The sequence below is a fragment of the Rhamphochromis sp. 'chilingali' genome (assembly GCF_963969265.1).
Source record: "Rhamphochromis sp. 'chilingali' genome assembly, chromosome: 12".
Lineage (NCBI taxonomy): Eukaryota > Metazoa > Chordata > Actinopteri > Cichliformes > Cichlidae > Rhamphochromis > Rhamphochromis sp. 'chilingali'.
In genome coordinates, this window is record NC_137939.1 from 18,463,333 (window position 1) to 18,482,223 (window position 18,891).

The 18,891-nt window shown below is 41.7% G+C and overlaps 1 protein-coding gene across 1 annotated transcript in view; it reads right to left on the reverse strand.

Moving 5' to 3' along the window:
* The window catches only part of LOC308407823 (voltage-gated potassium channel subunit beta-2-like), a gene marked incomplete at both ends in the record, with an annotated part of 254,708 nt that overhangs the window by 81,364 nt on the left and 154,453 nt on the right, over nucleotides 1-18,891 (reverse strand). Inside the window, one exon of the mRNA XM_080899720.1 lies at nucleotides 5,138-5,223. Within this exon, the coding sequence (XP_080755846.1) occupies nucleotides 5,138-5,223 (86 nt within the window). The remainder of the gene's footprint in view (nucleotides 1-5,137; nucleotides 5,224-18,891) is intronic.

Genomic DNA, 18,891 nt, shown 5'->3' on the forward strand with positions numbered 1-18,891 from the left:
CTCCGGCTTCCTCCCACCGTCCAAAGACATGCAGCTTGTGGGGATAGGTTAATTGATCAATCCAAATTGTCACTAGGTGTGAATGTGCGAGTGAATGTGAGTGTGAATGGTTGTCTGTCCCTGTGTGTTAGCCCTGGGACAGACTGGCGACCTGTCCAGGGTGTACCCCGCCTTTCGCCCTATGACAGCTGGGATAGGCTCCAGCGCCCCCCGCGACCCTGAAAAGGATAAGCGGAAGCGAATGGATGGATGGATGGAGTTCAATTTTATTTTTTCAATTTTATTTGAGTTGAGCAATTGAGATTCAATCTGAGCAATTCAAATTCGAATTTAGCTTACAGTGGTTCCTCACTATTGATGCCTGTCTGAGAAAAGTGTATAAAGTGTGTAGTGAGGGGTTTTACAGCCTTAAAACATCTATAATTATTGTAAAAAATAAAGTTCCAAAGTCACCTCAACAGTCAGTGCAGCGCACACACTACATGCTGCTAAAGGTCGTAAACATGCAATTATTAAACCTAGGCGAAACTGTCCCCAGATATAACATATAGTTATAGTTAGTCAGGCATGTACTAACTATAGCCTTTACACTATGCATTTTGCCCTTGTATTTTATTTGCAGCAGAACTATGGGATATATGTGTACATCCCCATGCACAACTTAATTTTTCTTCCAACAATGCCCTGGGCCAAACAAGGGTTTGCTGGACCAGGATCTGCATCCACCATAGCCTGGTGTATACCCCCTCAGCACCTTAGAGAGACATACAGTGTATCATTAAGAGGGAAGGTGTTGGAGGGCCAGCGACACAGAACACCAGTCCCACTACCTGGGACCTGTGGAGCAACGGCAGAGCGAAGGAGGTTCGTGGCCAATTGCGACTGCTGCCGGTTGTTTGCCTATGCCAGGTGAAAAGCCAGTCCTCTGGCTCCATCCAGCCCTCCCGGAAACGCTAATGATAATCTTTTGCCGTGAGACCTAGGGCAAGGGCAAGCTGAGAGGCGCTGCCTGGGCTTCGTTGGACCTCAGTGGGAGCAACCTCAGTGCCCACTCCTCCTCCAATGGCATGGCTCTGCCATGACCTGAAAGACCTCCTGGTGGCAGTGTCAGCAGGGAACCAGCCCAAGCAATCAGACTCTCTAACACCTTTATCCAGGGTTCAGACTGATCCTGCCACTGTTACAACTGGCGGTAAAACACCACTGCCTGCTCCTGTTGCATGGCCGCCAGCTCACCCACCATATGGGCCAGGACCTCAGCTGGCTGGATCTGTCACAGGTCCATATTACTGGCGGCTTGGGTTGGGACCCACACAGTTTGTTTTATTTGCATTCCCTGCAAAAGCTTTCCAGATGTCCTCATCTGGGTTCACACCATGCACAGATCTCCTCTCCGGTCCCAGCAACATCCTCAAAAGGGGGGGGACATGATTGTATGATCGATATCAAGTGTGTGAGTTAGCCTTCCAACACACCCAGAACCCACTGTTCCATCCATCCTCTGCAGCTGAGCCACAAACCACACCCAGCCACACAGAGATGAATTAATACTTTGAATTATAACTGATGATGCTTAGATTAGACTGAATTCCACCTTTATACCAATTGTATACTGTCCGGTATAAAGATAGTGTTAACACTATACTGTCAGTGTAAAGAATGAAAATAGATACGAAACATCTGCTTACATCTTGCTGAATTCAGCTGTGTAAATTCACAAAGAATAGAATAGAATAGAACAGAATAGAACAGAATAATCATGATCCTGGGTCTGTTGACCCAGCGTTTTGTGCTTTCTATTATTGTGATGTATTTTGGTTCTGGTTTTCTTGCTCTTTGGTTTTTGGTTCTGTTCTTCCTCAGTTTAGTGTTTAGTCATTTCTGCATGTGTATTCCTCTGTGTAAAGTCAGTGTTTCTAAGTCTGTGTCTTTGCATGTGTGAGTTCCTGTTTTACTTTGAAGGTCCGTGGCTGATGTTAGTGTGTTTAGTTTTTGTTTCCCCTGTCCCGTCATGTCTAATTACTCCCAACTGTGCCCTCCTTCTATGTTTCATTCCCTTGGTATCCTTCTGTGTATTTAAGCCTTGTGTCTGCCTCTGTTAGTTGCTGGTTTGTCTGCGTTATATGGTGTTTAGCTCTGTGGACAAATTAATTAATTTGTTATTGGAGCATGAGGGGAAAGAATTTCGCTAAGCTGTGGCTAACCGGCTACAGCGATTGGTTTCTGGTCTCCCCTGGCTCACTTCACCTGCTCGCACCGAATTTCTTCTGATCAAGCTTCACCTTCACCCCCGGCTGCTACCACCCACCCAGCAACTAATGCTTCGCTGCCCGGCCCATCGGCCCAGCCTTTGAAAGGGAAACGGTGCTTACGCTGTCAACGCCCCTGACCACAGTCGGACCTCGGGATATCAGAGCGGCCGACTGTGGTGATTAAAGAGGACAATATTACTGGTTTGACCTTTGGGACTTTTTCTTCTGGGGTTGTTCGGGGTGTGTTGATGAGAGCTAATATGCGTAGCTTATCTACCTTCATAGTATGTGACCTCTCCCAGGTTGGTATTTTTAAGACTTCTGAGAAAACAAAGGGCTGTGTTTCTTCTGCTTCTTCTGAGCCTGGATTAACTCTCTCTGAGTCTGTTAACCCCGTATCAGCTATCCCAGAGTGTGCTAAAGCTGTGGCTTTCAACCCAGAGACAATTAACCCCAGCTCTGATGATACTAAGACTGTTTTGTTTTCCAAGCTGCCACCTCAAGAGACTGTTCAGTGTGCACCCGAATGTTTCATTTCTTGGACTACTGACACTCATTCAAAGACATTAAGTGGTAATGTTGCAGTAATTGAAATGTTCTCCAGGGCCTCCCCAGAGGCTGAGTTTCCTCCCTCAGTTGCCTGTGGACCCCTAGAGACTAAAAAGTCAGCATTGCCCGAGTCACCTGCCCAGCTGCCACTATCTCAGTCTCCAGTGTCCCGCTACCTGTAGCTCAGTCTCCAGTGTCCCCACTACCTGTAGCTCAGTCTCCAGTGTCCCCGCTACCTGTAGCTCAGTCTCCAGTGTCCCCGCTACCTGTAGCTCAGTCTCCAGTGTCCCCGCTACCTGTAGCTCAGTCTTTGGTTCTGTCAGCCACTTAACAATCCATCATCTCTATTCAGGGAGATAATCTCATTCCCAACCAGGGTGTTTCTCGTAACTTAGCTGCTTTAGGTGCAGTTATTCACTCCAGGGTCTCCCCAGAGGCTAGGTCTCAGTCCCCAGCTGATTCTGGCCTCCTGGAGGTTAAGCAGTCCCCTAAGAACTGCACCATGTCAGCGCTGCCTGGGCTGAGCCAGGCCCCTGCGCAGCTCAAGTTACCTTTGTGTCAGCCAGAGGTCCCCGCACCTGCTGGTTCTGATCTGTCTTTGATAGGGGTCTCTGCGCCTGCTAGTTCTCATCCGTCCCCGCTAGAGGTCTCTGTGCCTGCTGGTCCTGTGTCTGTCTTTGCTGGAGGGTCCAGGGGCCCATTCAGCAGTCTGTCTCAGCTGGAGGGTCCCAGGGGCCGCTACGGTTGCTACACCACCGTCTGATCCAGCTCGGCCTGTACCACCTCGCCTTCACCGGCCGCTTTCCTGGCCTCTAGCTGGACGTGATCGCCATCGAGGCCGGCCCCCTGAAGGAGCCTTCCGTGTGGCCGGCCTCCGGACGTGCTCTGTCGCCACATCTGCCTTCCGTGTGGCCGGCCTCCGGACGTGCTCTGTCGCCATCACTGCCGCGCGTTCGGAATAGAATAGAATAGCTCTTTATTGTCATTGTTACAAAAACAATGGAAAGCAGTTTGGCATCTGTGTGTGTGTGTTAAGTACACAATAGCATAAGTATTTACACAATAACACAAACAAATTTACATTTACACAAGAAAGATATGTACAAGTTATACATACACCTGTATATATACAGATACATCCATGCATACATACATATATAAATATATACATACATATATGCATGCGTACTTTATATTTCCACATACACGCTTGCATATATATACACACACATCAGTGATATTGCATATTGAGTGTGTGTGTGTGTGTGTGTGTGGGGGGGGGGGGGGGGGGGGGGTTGATATTGCACATTGTTGCAACTATATTAAATAGTGTTATAATAAATACAGTTTAATGCAACCAACATTCCTACCTCCTTAAAGTATACATAGAAATACAGTTTATAAATAGGGTCCATGGGTGTTGGCAGTGCAGTTATCCTCCAATCAGGGTTGAGGTAGGGCATGTTTGAAAGCTTGTGGGTAAAAACTTCTATTAAGTCTGTTTGTCTTCGTCTTGATGGACCTGTAGCGTTTACCAGAGGGAAGGGGGGGAAAAGTGAGTGTCCAGGGTGCGAGGGGTCCTTGATGATGATGCTGGCTTTTTGTTGAAGTCTGCCAGTATAAATGTCTTTGAGGGGGGTTTAGTGAGTTGCCCGCCCTGCTGCCCTCACCACCCGCTGCAGTTTCCTCTTGTGCCTCCGCCGTGCAGCAGTTCAACCAGAGAGTGCAGCAGTAAGTCAGGCTCTCGATGGTGGAGGGGTAGAAGTTTACTAGCAGTCTCTGGGGTAACAGCCTTTGTTGTGCTTTCCCTACCTGGTGGAAATGTTTGTGGACCAGGTAAGGTCAGCCGAGATGTGGACTCTGAGGAACTTAAAGCTTTCTACCCTTTCTACCTCCTCCCCACCAATGTAGAGGGTAGACCAATAAACCTCAGAGCTCTACTTAGGTTTGGAGGTCAAAAGCAGTTTTTGTATCACCATGCACTAATTTATTTCATTATATTAATACAGGTCCTGCTTTTTACTTTCATTCTTTGAATGCTTTTCTGAGCCTGTACGTTCACTTTTATTTGAGTCAATAGGTTCAATAAGTACTTTTACTTTTACCTGAGTATTTTTAACAAGTATCTGGTGTTCTATGTCAGTAAACAGTGTCTATACTTTTGCCACCTGCACTGATTTCATGATTTATTTCATGTATTTATGAAATGAACACTAAGAACTTGTTCTATTTAGTCCTAATTCAGACCAACACTAGCCACATGAAAACAACAATAAATCTACAGTATTCACATAATTCAGATTATGGATAGATTCACAGCTAAGTTTAAAACTTACCATGATCTCCATTGAGGTCCATCGTGATGTACCCCAGTACATGGACATGCCTTGGTTGATCACATAGGTCATTGCTCTTACTGTCTCTACCAAAACAAAAATATGTAAAGTTTCAACAACAAACTTTAAGATTGCTTTTTGAAGAAAACAGAGCCAACAAAGCTCAGGTAAGATGAAATAGTATTTATGCTTGTCCTTGTCTATATTTATTAAGGCCTAGGATTTAGTAAGCTGCTACATCAACCTACTGACATACCAGGCTAGATTGTTCACTTATCCAGCACTTATTCATATCAAATAGAAAATTATACTGGAGGCATTTTTCAGGATTCAGTATCTTGCGAAAGGACACTTTGACATGTAGACAAGTAGAGTACTGAGCCAACAACCATCCAATTCACTCTACCTCTGGAACCACAGCTGCCCAAGTATAAAATAGATCATTCTACTGGATAAACCCAGGTGGAGCAAAACAATTTTTCAAATTTCTCCTACCCACCTACGCCCCAAGGTATAAAGCAACATTCAATAAAATCACAAAGCTGTATCCTATCACAAGAACAATCAATCCATAGTCAGAAATGATGATGATGATAATAATGATAATAATAATAATAATAATAATAATAATAATAATAATAATAATAATAATATCTCCAAAAGTTGATTCTGTTCATCTGGACGTAGCGTTTCGTGGGAGAAACGTTTCGTCACTCATCCAAGTGACTTCTTCAGTCTCAGCTGACTGCAGGTTTCCCCAAATCTTATAAACAGTAAATTTGCATAATGACTGAAACGAGGCCACTGAAGGAACAATGGACTGGGAGATCAGTTCCTTAATCATAATTATGAAAATTCTCATGACCATTGATCAACAACCACTGACCAAAACCCACTGATCAAAGACCACTGATCAATGGCCATACCATCCACAGAGAGTTGGGGAATGGCTGCAATCACAGCATTGTAAGATGGCGAAAGATGTACCCTTAGGCCCCCTCCTTGATTCAGAGATGGTCTTTCCCTTTTCACGTAAATGAAAAGTTTCTGGCTTCGATCCTCAACCCGCTGGTGGGCAGCTCTGAACACCACATCCAGAACACCCTGGATTTTGTTGAGAAGGTGAGAGATGTCATTATGGAGGCAGATGAAACCATGGTCTCATACGACGTTACATCTCTCTTCACTTGCATCCCAGTCACAGAAGCGTTGGAGGATTACAGGATGACACCAACCTCAGCAACAGGACCACTCTCAGCATCGACCAAGTGTATTTGCTTTTGGAACTGTGTCTTCATTCCAAAACCAAAACCAGTAGAGTAGCATAATTGGGAGAAAACAGGCCAGATTTTGGCTTAAAATTTTATAGCTTGACCTTCCCATCACCATCCTGAGAAGAAGCTCAAAGGACAGTTAATTTCCTGATGAAGACCAACAGAACATCGTGGACTTGATAAGAATTTACAAGCAGCCAAAAGACAGTGCAACTGTTAACACTGAAACCAAACTGACGGGACCAGCAGCATGGAAGGAACCACGAGATGGAAACATGCACTGTAAATTACAGGCTGGGCAGTTGGACAGTGGGATAATGAGCTGTGGAAAGCACTGGACATTGATTGTCAGATTTGCCATGCTTGGAGTAATCTTGAAAGCGACGACTGAAAGGATCAACAGAGAAGAAGAAACCGCGTGATGAAACATGCACGGTGGACTGTGATATTTTGCCAGGCTGGAACTTAATCCAAAAGGAAAATACTGAAGAGAAACAGAGAGGAAACGGACTGTGTTTGCTGGAGAATTCAAGACAACAAAAGGACACTGAGAGAAGAGGACGGGGACCAGTGAGAGGTGAAGCCGGACGAGTTCGACTGTGAGAACACAGGGTATAATTGGACTGAAATTGAAGCCTGAACTCATGATGGTGTTTAGAGATGTCCACCAGAAAACTAAAGAGGTAAACAAAAAGAAGGTAAAATAAAGAGTGAAAACAACTGACAATTACATCAATGAATAGAAAACACACATACACAAAGTGTTACATGTGAAATTATTTCTGGAAAGAATCAGAAGTGAGATAGTTTTGAATTAAGAAATCAGTGAAAAGATGCATGAATTAAACCTGATTATAACATACAGAGGCAATGAAGAAAGCAGCTTACACTCACTGAACATTAACATACATAGGAAAAGCAATGAAGACCTGCTTACACTTATACACATAACATAAGTTGGTATTTCTGACCAGAGAGGGGGAAACGGGTAGTTTAAGTACTCATGATAATAATGAAAATGTCTTAGTTGTGTTTCTTCAGGGGCGAAACAGACCTGGATCAATTTTCCACGTGCAGCGGTCGGAAGAAAGTTATAGGTCAACATGACTGGATATGTCAAGGCAAGTTTCTGGTTGAATTGTTCACAGCGCCATGTCACCATAAACCTGACAAGTGGGCCCTAACTTGTGTCTGAGGACCAGGAATGCTGTTAATAAGGTGGGAACTTAAAATTTGGGTTAGCAAATTTGGGAAAGAAAACTGACTGCTTAAGCGGCGAATTGTGCAGGAGTCTGAAACACTGCAAAAGCAACATATGCAAATTCACATACACAAGCAGAAAATGCATTAACCTTACAAGGACAAGCTCGTGGAGATTAATGCATAGACATTGATTAAACCTGGCTGAGAACACAAACATACGCAATGAAGAACAGCTTGCTATTTGTATGAGTGATAGAATGGTGTGAATGTTTAATAAAATACATTTGAGTTTGAAGTTGAGGAATAACTCAAAGAAGCTATATGACAAAGGGAGTGAGTTATGGAAAAAGAAAAAGTGATTAAAGTAGTTTTAAAAAAGTGACTTAGGAGTGCCCTGGTACTGAGTGATCAACACTAGTGATCACTGTAGAAAGAAATAAAATAATTTAATAAGTTGGTAATGTTTAAACATATGTTTCTTTTGTTACGGCAACTTCTTGAGATATGACTCAGTATGCAAATTAGCTGGAGTGAGTGGTGATGAAGGAGTTTCCTGTGTGTGTGACTGAGGCTTTCAGGAGAGGAAGCATAGCAGACAGAAGAGGAGTGCAGATTTGGATAGGAAATTTATAGTTTAGTGATTATATGTTGTCGTAAGGGGGTTATGTCTTATGTTGAATCTAAGTATGCTAAAGTGCATAAAGGGGGTGATTGTTGTGTGCAAATTGTGTGGTTTTAACAAGACTTTCGGTGTATTGAGGAGGTGAAATTATGTGGTGGCAATACTTGTGTGTTTAAGGTTTTTGAGGTTGTTGTGGTGATGGGTTGATTCTGTCAGTGAGGTTCGGGTTGTTGTTGTTTTTGTTTTTAATAGAGGGAGTTTTAGTAAACATGGACATGTCTAAGAGGGGCCTATTATTTTTGTAACAGTGCACTTAGAGAAAACCTGTCAGGTGATTTTGTTTGTGTTTTCATGAGCTAATAATCAGCTCTCTTTTTCTCATTTTTGTTCTAAGCAGGCCTGCAACAGTGAATAACAGCGCTGACAAATTCTCGGGAAGAGCAAATATAAGGTGGGCTTTCCAGATTACAACTGGCTGAGGAGAAAGCTACCTGTGGGGACCTGATGAGGTCGTAAGTCCCTGTCTAAAAGGATTGTAGCGAGTCAATCCAGTCCAAAAGCATAAGAAATATTTTCCTATGGAAAATAGAACACATAAATGAGCTCATTTTGCTGAGGGTGGAGAATCTGATCACTTGCGCGGGAGGCTCCACTATTAGCAAAAAATATGGTGTGAATGCATGTGAGTGAATGTGTGACTGGATGAAGGTGGGGATGAATAAATGTGGACAAACAATTTGCTTTTACCAGAGAAAATTTCTGTTTTATTGACTGGGGTTAGATTATGGGTTTATAGTATATTGTTGGGAGAATGCCAAATGCTAAAGGGGAAATGTTTTTTGATGTAACTCATGTTACCATTAATTGAAGAAACACATGACTGATAAACTCTTCTGTTTTAAGTTTATTTTTATGACATAGATTGAATCATGAGTGGGGAAAACTGAGTATTTTTAGTTTTGTGTCGAAATAAAGGGGGAATTTAATAATTTAATTGTTTAATAATTTAGGATCATTTTAGGACTTTTTGGGGTTTTTGATCATTTGGATATGGTAAAACTGAAACTGTTATTTTTATGTTAAGGTTAAAGGATTAAAGTGAACTGAATCCTGTTTAGTAGATACAATGCCAGTGTTTTTAAAGCTGTATACAAATCTTAAAGGGAAATTGTGGGACACGTTGACAAAAAGATATGCTTTGGGGAAAATTAGTGAGGGTTGTAGGAGTAGAACAGGTTTGATTTCTTTTTTGATTTCTAGAAGTAGTGGTTATAATGTAGGCTTACATACAGATATTACATAGATTTATTTTTAGGATAAAGGGGAGAGCTTATAAGTAGAAATGATTTTTTATACATATTGCATTTTGTGCCTTTAAAGGAGTTGTGGCTCAATTCGTCTCTTGAGGGTCACGAGCCTTTGGCTAGCGCTATGATTAGCCAATCTACTGTGAGGATGATATGAGTTATTGAAGGATTGCACACGCTTACAGACACAGAGTCCAGAAACACACATGACAGTATTGATTCCAGGCAAAAGGCCTCAAATTCATTTAGCTTTTAACTGAACTTAAAGACGGACCAAAGAGGAAGGAAAGCATATATTTTGGTTACGTCTGATAAACTAGAATTAGAAGGTATTGTTACATTAAAATGAGCAAAATGAAATAAAAAGGCTATACCAAAAACAGGTTATAACATAGGAAATGTGAGGTTTTAAAATGAAGTTAGTGTTAATACACAGGAGTGGTTTCTAGGCAGCATTTAGCTATGATGAAATGCATGCAGGAGTAATTGCTTATATGCTTAAACTTAATTGATTAAAGTGGTTGTTTTCTTTTGGATCTTTTAGTAGAATAGGCGTTTATAATGATTTTCTTGTTAAAAAGGTGACTTTAGATTAGAATAGAGGAACTTGCAGCAGCGACAGTTTGTGTACAGGATGTGATGATCAGATAAGGGAAAATAGAGCGAGCAACCAGACGTTTAAGAGTTTTAAAGTGATGAGTAACGCTGAAGAATATATATAAATACAAGTCAATAAGTTAAGAACATAATTAGGATCATGCTTTTGATTAAAGAGTCCCAAATAGGATAAGTTAGGGAGGTGCAGGAAAAGGTGTTTTGTTTCCTTTGCAGAAGATCTCTGGACTCAATAAGCAAACAGAAGAAGACACTCTGCCTGCTGGTTGCAGTTAGAAAAATATATGGAGTTCTTAAAATGCAAAAATGAAGATAAAAGGGACAACTTCCCCTCCCAAAAGTCAAAACTTTTTCCCAAGTACAACCCTGACTTCCTGAAGTATGGGTTTGTGAAGAGAGGAAACGCGGCATACCCATGAGCCCAATGTGTGGAGTGTAGACTAATGCTATCCAACAAAGCACTGAAGTCTTCAAAATTAAAACGGCATCTCAAAACCAAACATCCCACGCTCTCAAGAAAGCCAGTGGAATATTTCAAGAGAAAAGAAAATGCAACTAAATTCAGTTTCATTTATTTAGCGCCAAATCATAACAACAATCACCTCAAGGCACTTTATATTGTAAGGACTGCAGATACAGAAACGGTCTGTTGTGTCACTCACTCACTGCTTTAAAAGCTAGCTACCTCAAATCCAGACTTGTGGCACAGAGTAAAAAGTCTTTCATTATAGCAGAGGAGCTGATTTTGCCTGCTGCTGTACAAATGTGTCGTAAGATGATCGGAGAGGCTGCTACAAAGAACCTATTGACCATCCCACTCTCAGACGACACTGTGAGCCACCATATCATGGACATGACCTTACCGAACGCGATGGAGGCGAATAGAGTGTCAGGTTTACACGTAAAGTAAATGGAAAAGCGCGATGACCCGCGATTGCGGCTCCCGTGAAAATTCGGAAGCAGATTTGCGTCGCGAAAACGCCCGAAAAGCGCGTCAGTCTAGCGCGTTTGGAGCGTTTGACTCGCGAAAAAAACCAAGCGCGTGAGTTTTTGTGTTGCATTTTGTGCATACGCGTGTTACGCGTCTACCGCTGGAGTTGGGAAAATCTGAACTCCAGCGTCAAATCGCGCCGCGACAACCAATCAGGAGCCTGGTGACGTGGCTGTTACTTACTAGGTCAAAGGGGCAGATCCAGCCAAAGCCCGTGCCCATTCTTCAATGGAGGGAAGGCTAATCAACGCTGTAGCAAACAACCCGGAGCCGTACGACACCAGCTGCTTTCTGTACCGAGACAGGAATATAAAGGACGAGCTTGGAGGAAGATATGTAAAGAGATCGGGCAACCTGGTAAGTTCATTCATTTCTCTTTTGAAAGTTTTCGCTGACCCGGGGAAGCCGCACAAAAGCTGGCAAGCTACCGCTATTTTCCCACTGACGTACAAATACCGTTCTGCTTTTATGCATGTTGTCATATAGGAATATACAGAGGTGTGGACTCGAGTCACATGACTTGGACTCGAGTCAGACTCGAGTCATTAATTTTATGACTTTAGACTTGACTTGAAAAAATGTTCTAAGACTTGTGACTTGACTTGGACTTTTACACCAATGACCTGGGACTTGAATTGGACTTGAACCGGTTTACTTGAAAAGACTTGATATTTCACCCCAAATATAAAATTTAACATGCATATTATATAGAGATTGAAAATGTGATGTCATTCAGGGGTAAAACCGCAAAGGATTCTGGGAACTCGTGGCAAGAGGTACTAGCGCACGCAGGCTTTCAATTGAAATCAGTCACACAGCGATAAAAAGAAACACAAAAATGTCAAGAAGCTGTTGTATTATTAACTGCAATAGCCGGTCGCATGACAGCCACGGGAAGCCGACAGGTAAAGAGATCGGTTGTTATCGGATCACGTCGTTGAAGAGAAATTTTTCGAGCCATGTTTCCGAAGTAACAAACAGGTAACGGATGGCCTGGATTGCAGCCATTCAAAGATCAAATATAACGTCCCAGAACACTCCAGCTCACAGGTTAGTCTGCTCCAAGCATTTCCACAAAGGCAAGTCTTCTGTTGTAGTTAATACGTCATTTTCATAACATAATTGGTGATATAGGTTACAAGCACGTCTGACGCTGAACAGAAATTGTAGCGCTATGCTCCTTTGTTTATTGTGCATAAATAGTGAATTGTCCTGACACAATATTGCGTTTCGCTTCTGTTATTATGGTACATTGACAAAAACACATACTTTTATTCACAGGATAAAACAGTTTTTTTGTATCACCAATTGCCCAGTACGATTACAGCATACAATATTATTGTCACTGCTACATTTCTGTGATGCTACCAGAAATCATTTCCACTACTAATTAATTACCATTGAGCTCAAAGGTTATATTAATAAACTGTTAACGAATGTGTATTTATGAAGACAATTTGTGAGACTGGTAAACTTATGATAGGTACGATGGTCTTTCGTTCTACACGGTCCGTTTCAAGGTCCTGCACCCATCCGTCGGTAAACTGTACCTGGGCTTGTTGCAGTGACCGGAAATTACTAAACTTCATGAGTGTATGCACACACTCCAAGAAGCGTATAATTATAAATATGCATATAAATATGCTACGATGAGATAGCTGACTTCATCTAACTAGCATATTGTCATGGTTCTGGGTCCGTTGGACCCAGTATTTTGAGTTCATTATGTTTTGGTACTTTTGCATCATGGATTTTCCTTTATGTTTCTCTGGTACTTGGTGTTTCAGTTATCTTGGTGTTTTTCTATATTATGATTTATGATCTGATGCTGTTGTGATTATGATTATCATTTAGTAGCCTTTGGTCAGTGTCAAGTCTGTCTCTGTCTAGTCTGTGTCTTAGTAAAGTGTGTTTTGTTTCCTGTTTTACTTTGAAGGTTCTTGTTCCTGTCTGATGTTAGTATGTGCAGCTTTGTTCCCCCTGTCTCGTTAGCCCTGATCTCTCCCAGCTGTGTCTCCCTCCTGTTGCCGATTTCCCCGTCACTACCCTGTGTATATAAGCCCTGTGTTTTCCCATGCTCAGTGTCGCGTGGTACCATCAGTTTATGCCTGTGTGTTCTTGGTCTCAGTGTTCCGTCCTCACTTCATGTTTGTTTTCCTGCCAGCAATAAAGCTGAGGTTTTTTGAGTTACATTCCATTTTCCGAGTCCTGCATTTGGATCCTCATCTCTGCCTGCCCGCACACAGAGCCCTGACACAAATGTTGTCCAGGCTACGTTGGTGATGCAGTTTTTTTTAATGTGTATGATATTTTTGTCATGCGCTTTTAAAGCCGGTCCTACAACCGCATCCAAGAATAACATGCAGCTTATCTCAGAACTGTCGGTGAAAATTATTCTTGGAGCTAGGTTTAATTGAGCTGCATTTTAAAGAGGTGCAATTTCACAATTTGTGTATATTTTCTAAGTTCACTATTTTGTCATGTGTTGAGAAAAACACAGATTTAAAAATTACATGGTCTAATATTTACATTTAGCATATAACTGCAACATGCTTTTTTTCGTTTTTTTTTTTTTTTTAAAGATTCGAAAGGACTTGAAATTCAAAATTTCAGACTTGTGACTTTACTCGGACTTTTACACCAGTGACTTGAGACTCGACTCTGACTTGCCTGACATTACTTGAGACTTGACTTGAGACTTGAGGATAAAGACTTGAGACTTACTTGAGACTTGCAAAACAATGACTTGGTCCCACCTCTGGGAATATATTTTGTTTATTAATAAACAGCACACAGTGGTCCCGCTGTTCATCCGTCACTGCTTCGCTTTTTCGCTGATTTTCTTTTTCTTTTCTTTTTTTGCACCGTACAGCATTGCATTCTGCAGCCTGATTGACAAATCTCCTCCGTGTCGTGTCTCCTGCGCTTGCCAAATTTATCATGTTTGGTTTTGATAACTATCACGTCCAATAGAAAAAACAGCACAAAAATACCCATAACTATGAGCCTCATTCGGAAATAGACACCTGCACAGCGAGGGAAAAAGGCGCACGAAAGTGGCAGGCAGATGAAGACAAACCGCGGCATAAAAATACTTTTACGTTTTGCAATCTACAGAGGTTCGCACTTTGAGAATCAATTGTGAGAACTGTGACCAATGTTCATGTGTGTGGGGAAAACAGTGTATAAAGTGCGTGACCAGGGGCTAGTTATTCTGAGAACCCCTGCTGCAATAAATGAGGGACCACTGTATACACTTTCTCTATGATTATTGTATTCAACCTGTTAACATTTAATACTGTATTGATAGAGCCAACTGATTCTGCAGCAGAGCAGTTGCTTCTCCTGGCTCCCTGAGCTCCTGCTGCTGCACCACAGGTATGTACAGCAAGCACTGATACCTTTTTAGTCGGTGGGATTCCCTTGTGATCACCTTTACTAAATATCTACAACCAATCTGATTATATCCTGTTTTTGTTTTTGTTTTTCAATGTTGAAATTAAAATCTAGTAGCAGCCTTCTCATTTCTTTGTGTTTTGTGCTGTTTTACAGGCCCACAGAGGGGGACGGGTCCCAGGACGGTCCATCGGCGGTGGAGCTGGCCATCCTGGAGTCCCTGAAGAGGCCACACCAGTCTCCAATGGAGCATTTCCTCCTCAGCCTTGTTCCTGCTTTCGAGAGCAGCTGGGTCCTTTTTATTCCTGTCTCTCTGTAAATACTTATATTTTATATATTTATGTTTAATGTTTTTCTGTTTGAGAATTCTAATATTATTTCAAATAAATTTTTATAATGACTAATGTCTCAGTTCTACTACACAGCAAATGTTGGCACACGACTTGACACATGTAGAATTTATTTCATATTATACTAATGACAAAATATACTAATACAGTGGGATGCAAAAGTTTGGGCAACCTTGTTAATAGACATTATTTTCCTGTATAAATCGTTGGTTGTTACAATAAAAAATGTCAGTTAAATATATCATACAGGAGACACACAGTGATATTTGAGAAGTGAAAAGAAGTTTACTGGATTTACAAAAAGTGTGCAATAATTGTTTAAACAAAATCAAGCAGGTGCATAAATTTGGGCACGACAAAAAAGAAATGAAATAAATATTTAGTGTATATCAATGTGTGTCTCCTATATGATATATGGGGTGCCTTTGTCTGGACGTGCTTCCCATCCAGAGCTGCACAGCACACAGGGAAGTTCCAGCGCTCCTGGAATCCCTCTGTGATGGACCGCCAGTCTCCAGGTGATGGCACAGCCATGAAGTCGTCCACTAGACAGTCCCAGATGGCCGTCGCTACCTGGGGAGTGATCTGGGTCACCGTGGACACACCGACTCTGTAACTGAATGCTTGGTCCTGAAGGAGTCCCCGGTGACAAGGAACCTGGACAAAATTGTTCAAAATTAGTATTATGTGTACTGCAGTTACAAAATACATTATTCAAATTCCAAAATACTTTTGTGATGTCAGATTTAAATCACAAAACTTAAATCTTACATAAAACATTTTGTAATTATAAGGATAATTACAAAATGTTTATTAGATAATATCTAAAACAGTTGTGTTTTGTTTTAACTTTAACATATCATAATTTGATTGGTAGCAACTTTTACAACTACAGTGTGCCAATCACTCATAATTCCTAAACATGTCAATCAGGTAGGAATGAAGTAAGACATTAATAGAAATAAAGAGTTGTATGTTGACATGTAGCCCTTTCCTTGCTTAAATCATTAATATTTTTGAAAAATTAATCTGTGATAAGACATAGCTTATCAAGATAGAACCATGTAACTAAAGATGAACCAAACTGTTCAGTTTTATCTAACTCTGTTTTAATAAAGGCTGGTGACCCCTGTTATAGAGTCTGACAGCTGCAGGGATTATATACAAATATTCAACTATCCCAGAATTAAACCAGGTCTAAATAAAAAGGAGTGAGTATTACTACAAAGGTTAACTCAGTGGTCCTAATGCTACAGTTTGATATCAGCAAACACCGAGTGCATACATTGATAGGACACCACAGCCATGCTATCATTGCAAACACTGATAACAGCATAAATCGAATTAAATCAGCACTTGATGAGACCTTCTGAGTCGTCTCCGTACCACAGTTCGCTATCAGTAAACACCGACGGCATTCATTGATAGCATAGCACATCCATGTTAGCAGTCTATAAACGATAGTTTAGCATATTAGCACAGGTATCAATAAAGGACTACCGTATTAAACACTTTTACTGACCTCAGGCAGACGGACAGGCGCTCTGCAGGTGGGATTGAGCGCCTGTAGTTGGTGTCTAGGCGGGCGATGCTTGGACCAACGCGGGACAGCAGGTCCTCAAACTCCGCGAGGGAAAGTAAATAGAGAAGGGAGACTCTCTCTTCAAACGCTAGCTCGACAGCTGCCATCTAGCAAACATACCGGTCTGGCACAACTTCCTCTCACATCCCTCCCACATTTCCGGTTCACACGCGTCAAAATATGCAATTTTGAGGCGCGATTGGATTTTTCTTGGACACGCATAGAGGTGCGAATGTGCACGCGTCAAATTAGGGGCGTTTGGGGCGTTTTGTTCGCATCCATCGCGTTCGGTGTGAACACACCGTTAGACATACAGCATTAGCTTCTGGAAAGAATAAAAAGTAGTCAATTTTTCAATTTTTTTCTCAATTTTTCCGAATGGTGCATTGCTGTTGGGAGTTTCTTCCTTATCGCTGGGAGAGCTGTTTTTTTGAGAGCTACCAACACGAGCTACGGCTCAGGAATGTTTCCGCTGCATTGACAACTACTTCTCTAACAATGACCTGGACTGGCAGAACTGTGGTGGGCTGTCAGTAATGGTGCAGCTTCAATGACTGGCAGGCATCATGGCATCACAAGGCAGATTGGATTCGGGAGACAGACACTATCTCTACTTTTAAGATTAGGCTTAAAACTTTCCTTTTTGCTAAAGCATATAGTTAGGGCTGGACCAGGTGGCCCTGAATCCTCCCTTAGTTATTCTGTGATAGACGTAGGCTGCCGGGGATTCCCATGATGCATTGACTTTTTCCTTTCCAGTCACCTTTCTCACTCACTATGTATTAATAGACCTCTCTGCATTGAATCATATCTGTTATTAATCTCTGTCTGCATGTTTTTATCCTGTTTTCCTTCTCTCACCCCAACCGGTCGCAGCAGATGGCCGCCCCTCCCTGAGCCTGGTTCTGCCGGAGGTTTCTTCCTGTTAAAAGGGAGTGTTTCCTTCCCACTGTCACCAAAGTGCTTGCTCATAGGGGGTCATATGATTGTTGGGTTTGTCTCTGTATCTACTGTACAATATGAAGCGTCTTGAGGCGACCTTTGTTGTGATTTGGCACTATATAAATAAAATTGAATTGAATTGAATAGATTCTTGATATTGCACCAGAAGCTAAATGGACCCACTGTTTTCTCCACCGTGAAAGTAGGGCTGGGTATCGTCACTGATTTCTAGAATGGATTCAATTCCGATTCATATGGTCCCAAATTGATTTGATCCACGATTCGATTCAATTCTATTTGAATCAGGGAAATTTTGCCTCAGACAGTCAGAAGTATTATAATTCTAATCACGCATCAGTACATTTCCATATTTTTATATCTATAAAAAGAAAGCTAACACTTGCAAGACTTTATCAAAGGTGTAAGCATCACAGCAGATGCCTTTGTGTCAAAGTAACTGAGGATAAAACACAGAAAAACATGAAGGAAATTTTCCTGGCCTGGGATTTTATAGCAGATAACCTTAAAAATATTCTGCAGTAGATCAAAAACGAAATAAAAACCATTAGTCAACATATGAACATTACCTGATGCTGCTGAAGTGCTGCAGATCAAAGTCACAGAGGTTTTATTAGAGACACAGCTAAGCGTTTTGCAATTTTGCATAATTTTAAAAAGTTTGAATTTGTTCAGTAGCCTATTGAACAGCAGAAATGAGGCTTTCTTTTGGAAGTAAGTGAAAGGAAAAAAACAGCGGCCGACAGCGCTGTAAACAACTTGTGCGTAATAAGAAAGCGAATAATACAGAAAAAAGAGATTTTAGACGGGAAACTGTTCTTGAAGTACAGAGAGAGAGAGAGAGAGAGAGAGAGCTCTGCAAGAAGTGTGGTTTTTATCGTGGTGAAAGCAACACAGCAAAAGTAAAAGGGAATTGATGATGATATTTATGTGAAACGTAGTTTGGATCTTCTTTTGCTGCTGGTTCAGTCAATATTGTTTGGAGAGAGATAAAACCTGCAGCTTCAGAATCTAGTGCCAAAAGGATGTAAACACATAGCGCGGACCCGCCGAAACATCAGAATCAGTGAGCTGTTGGCTTTCAGCCCCGACCCTGTCCGTGCCGTCGGGACAGAAAGGCGACATCTCACTGATTCTGATCCGTCGGCAGGTCCGCGTTTTGTGTTTAACGTCTTTGTGCAGAATCCGTGTCTGCTCTCATTTACTGTTTTAGCTGTTTGGTGGTTGTTAAAATTTTGTGAGGTTTAACCTGAGATTCTGGCGTTTCGGGCAAAATAAATTTATATTAAAAAACCGATTCAGGATTTTAATGAATCGATATCATGTTATCCAAGCTAGAATTGATTTTAATCGATAAATCGATAATCAAAACCCACCCCTCGTAAAAGCCTTGCAGCAAAAAAGAAGATGTCACCAGAGTTGCATGAGGTGACGGATGAATTTTCTGTGGATCC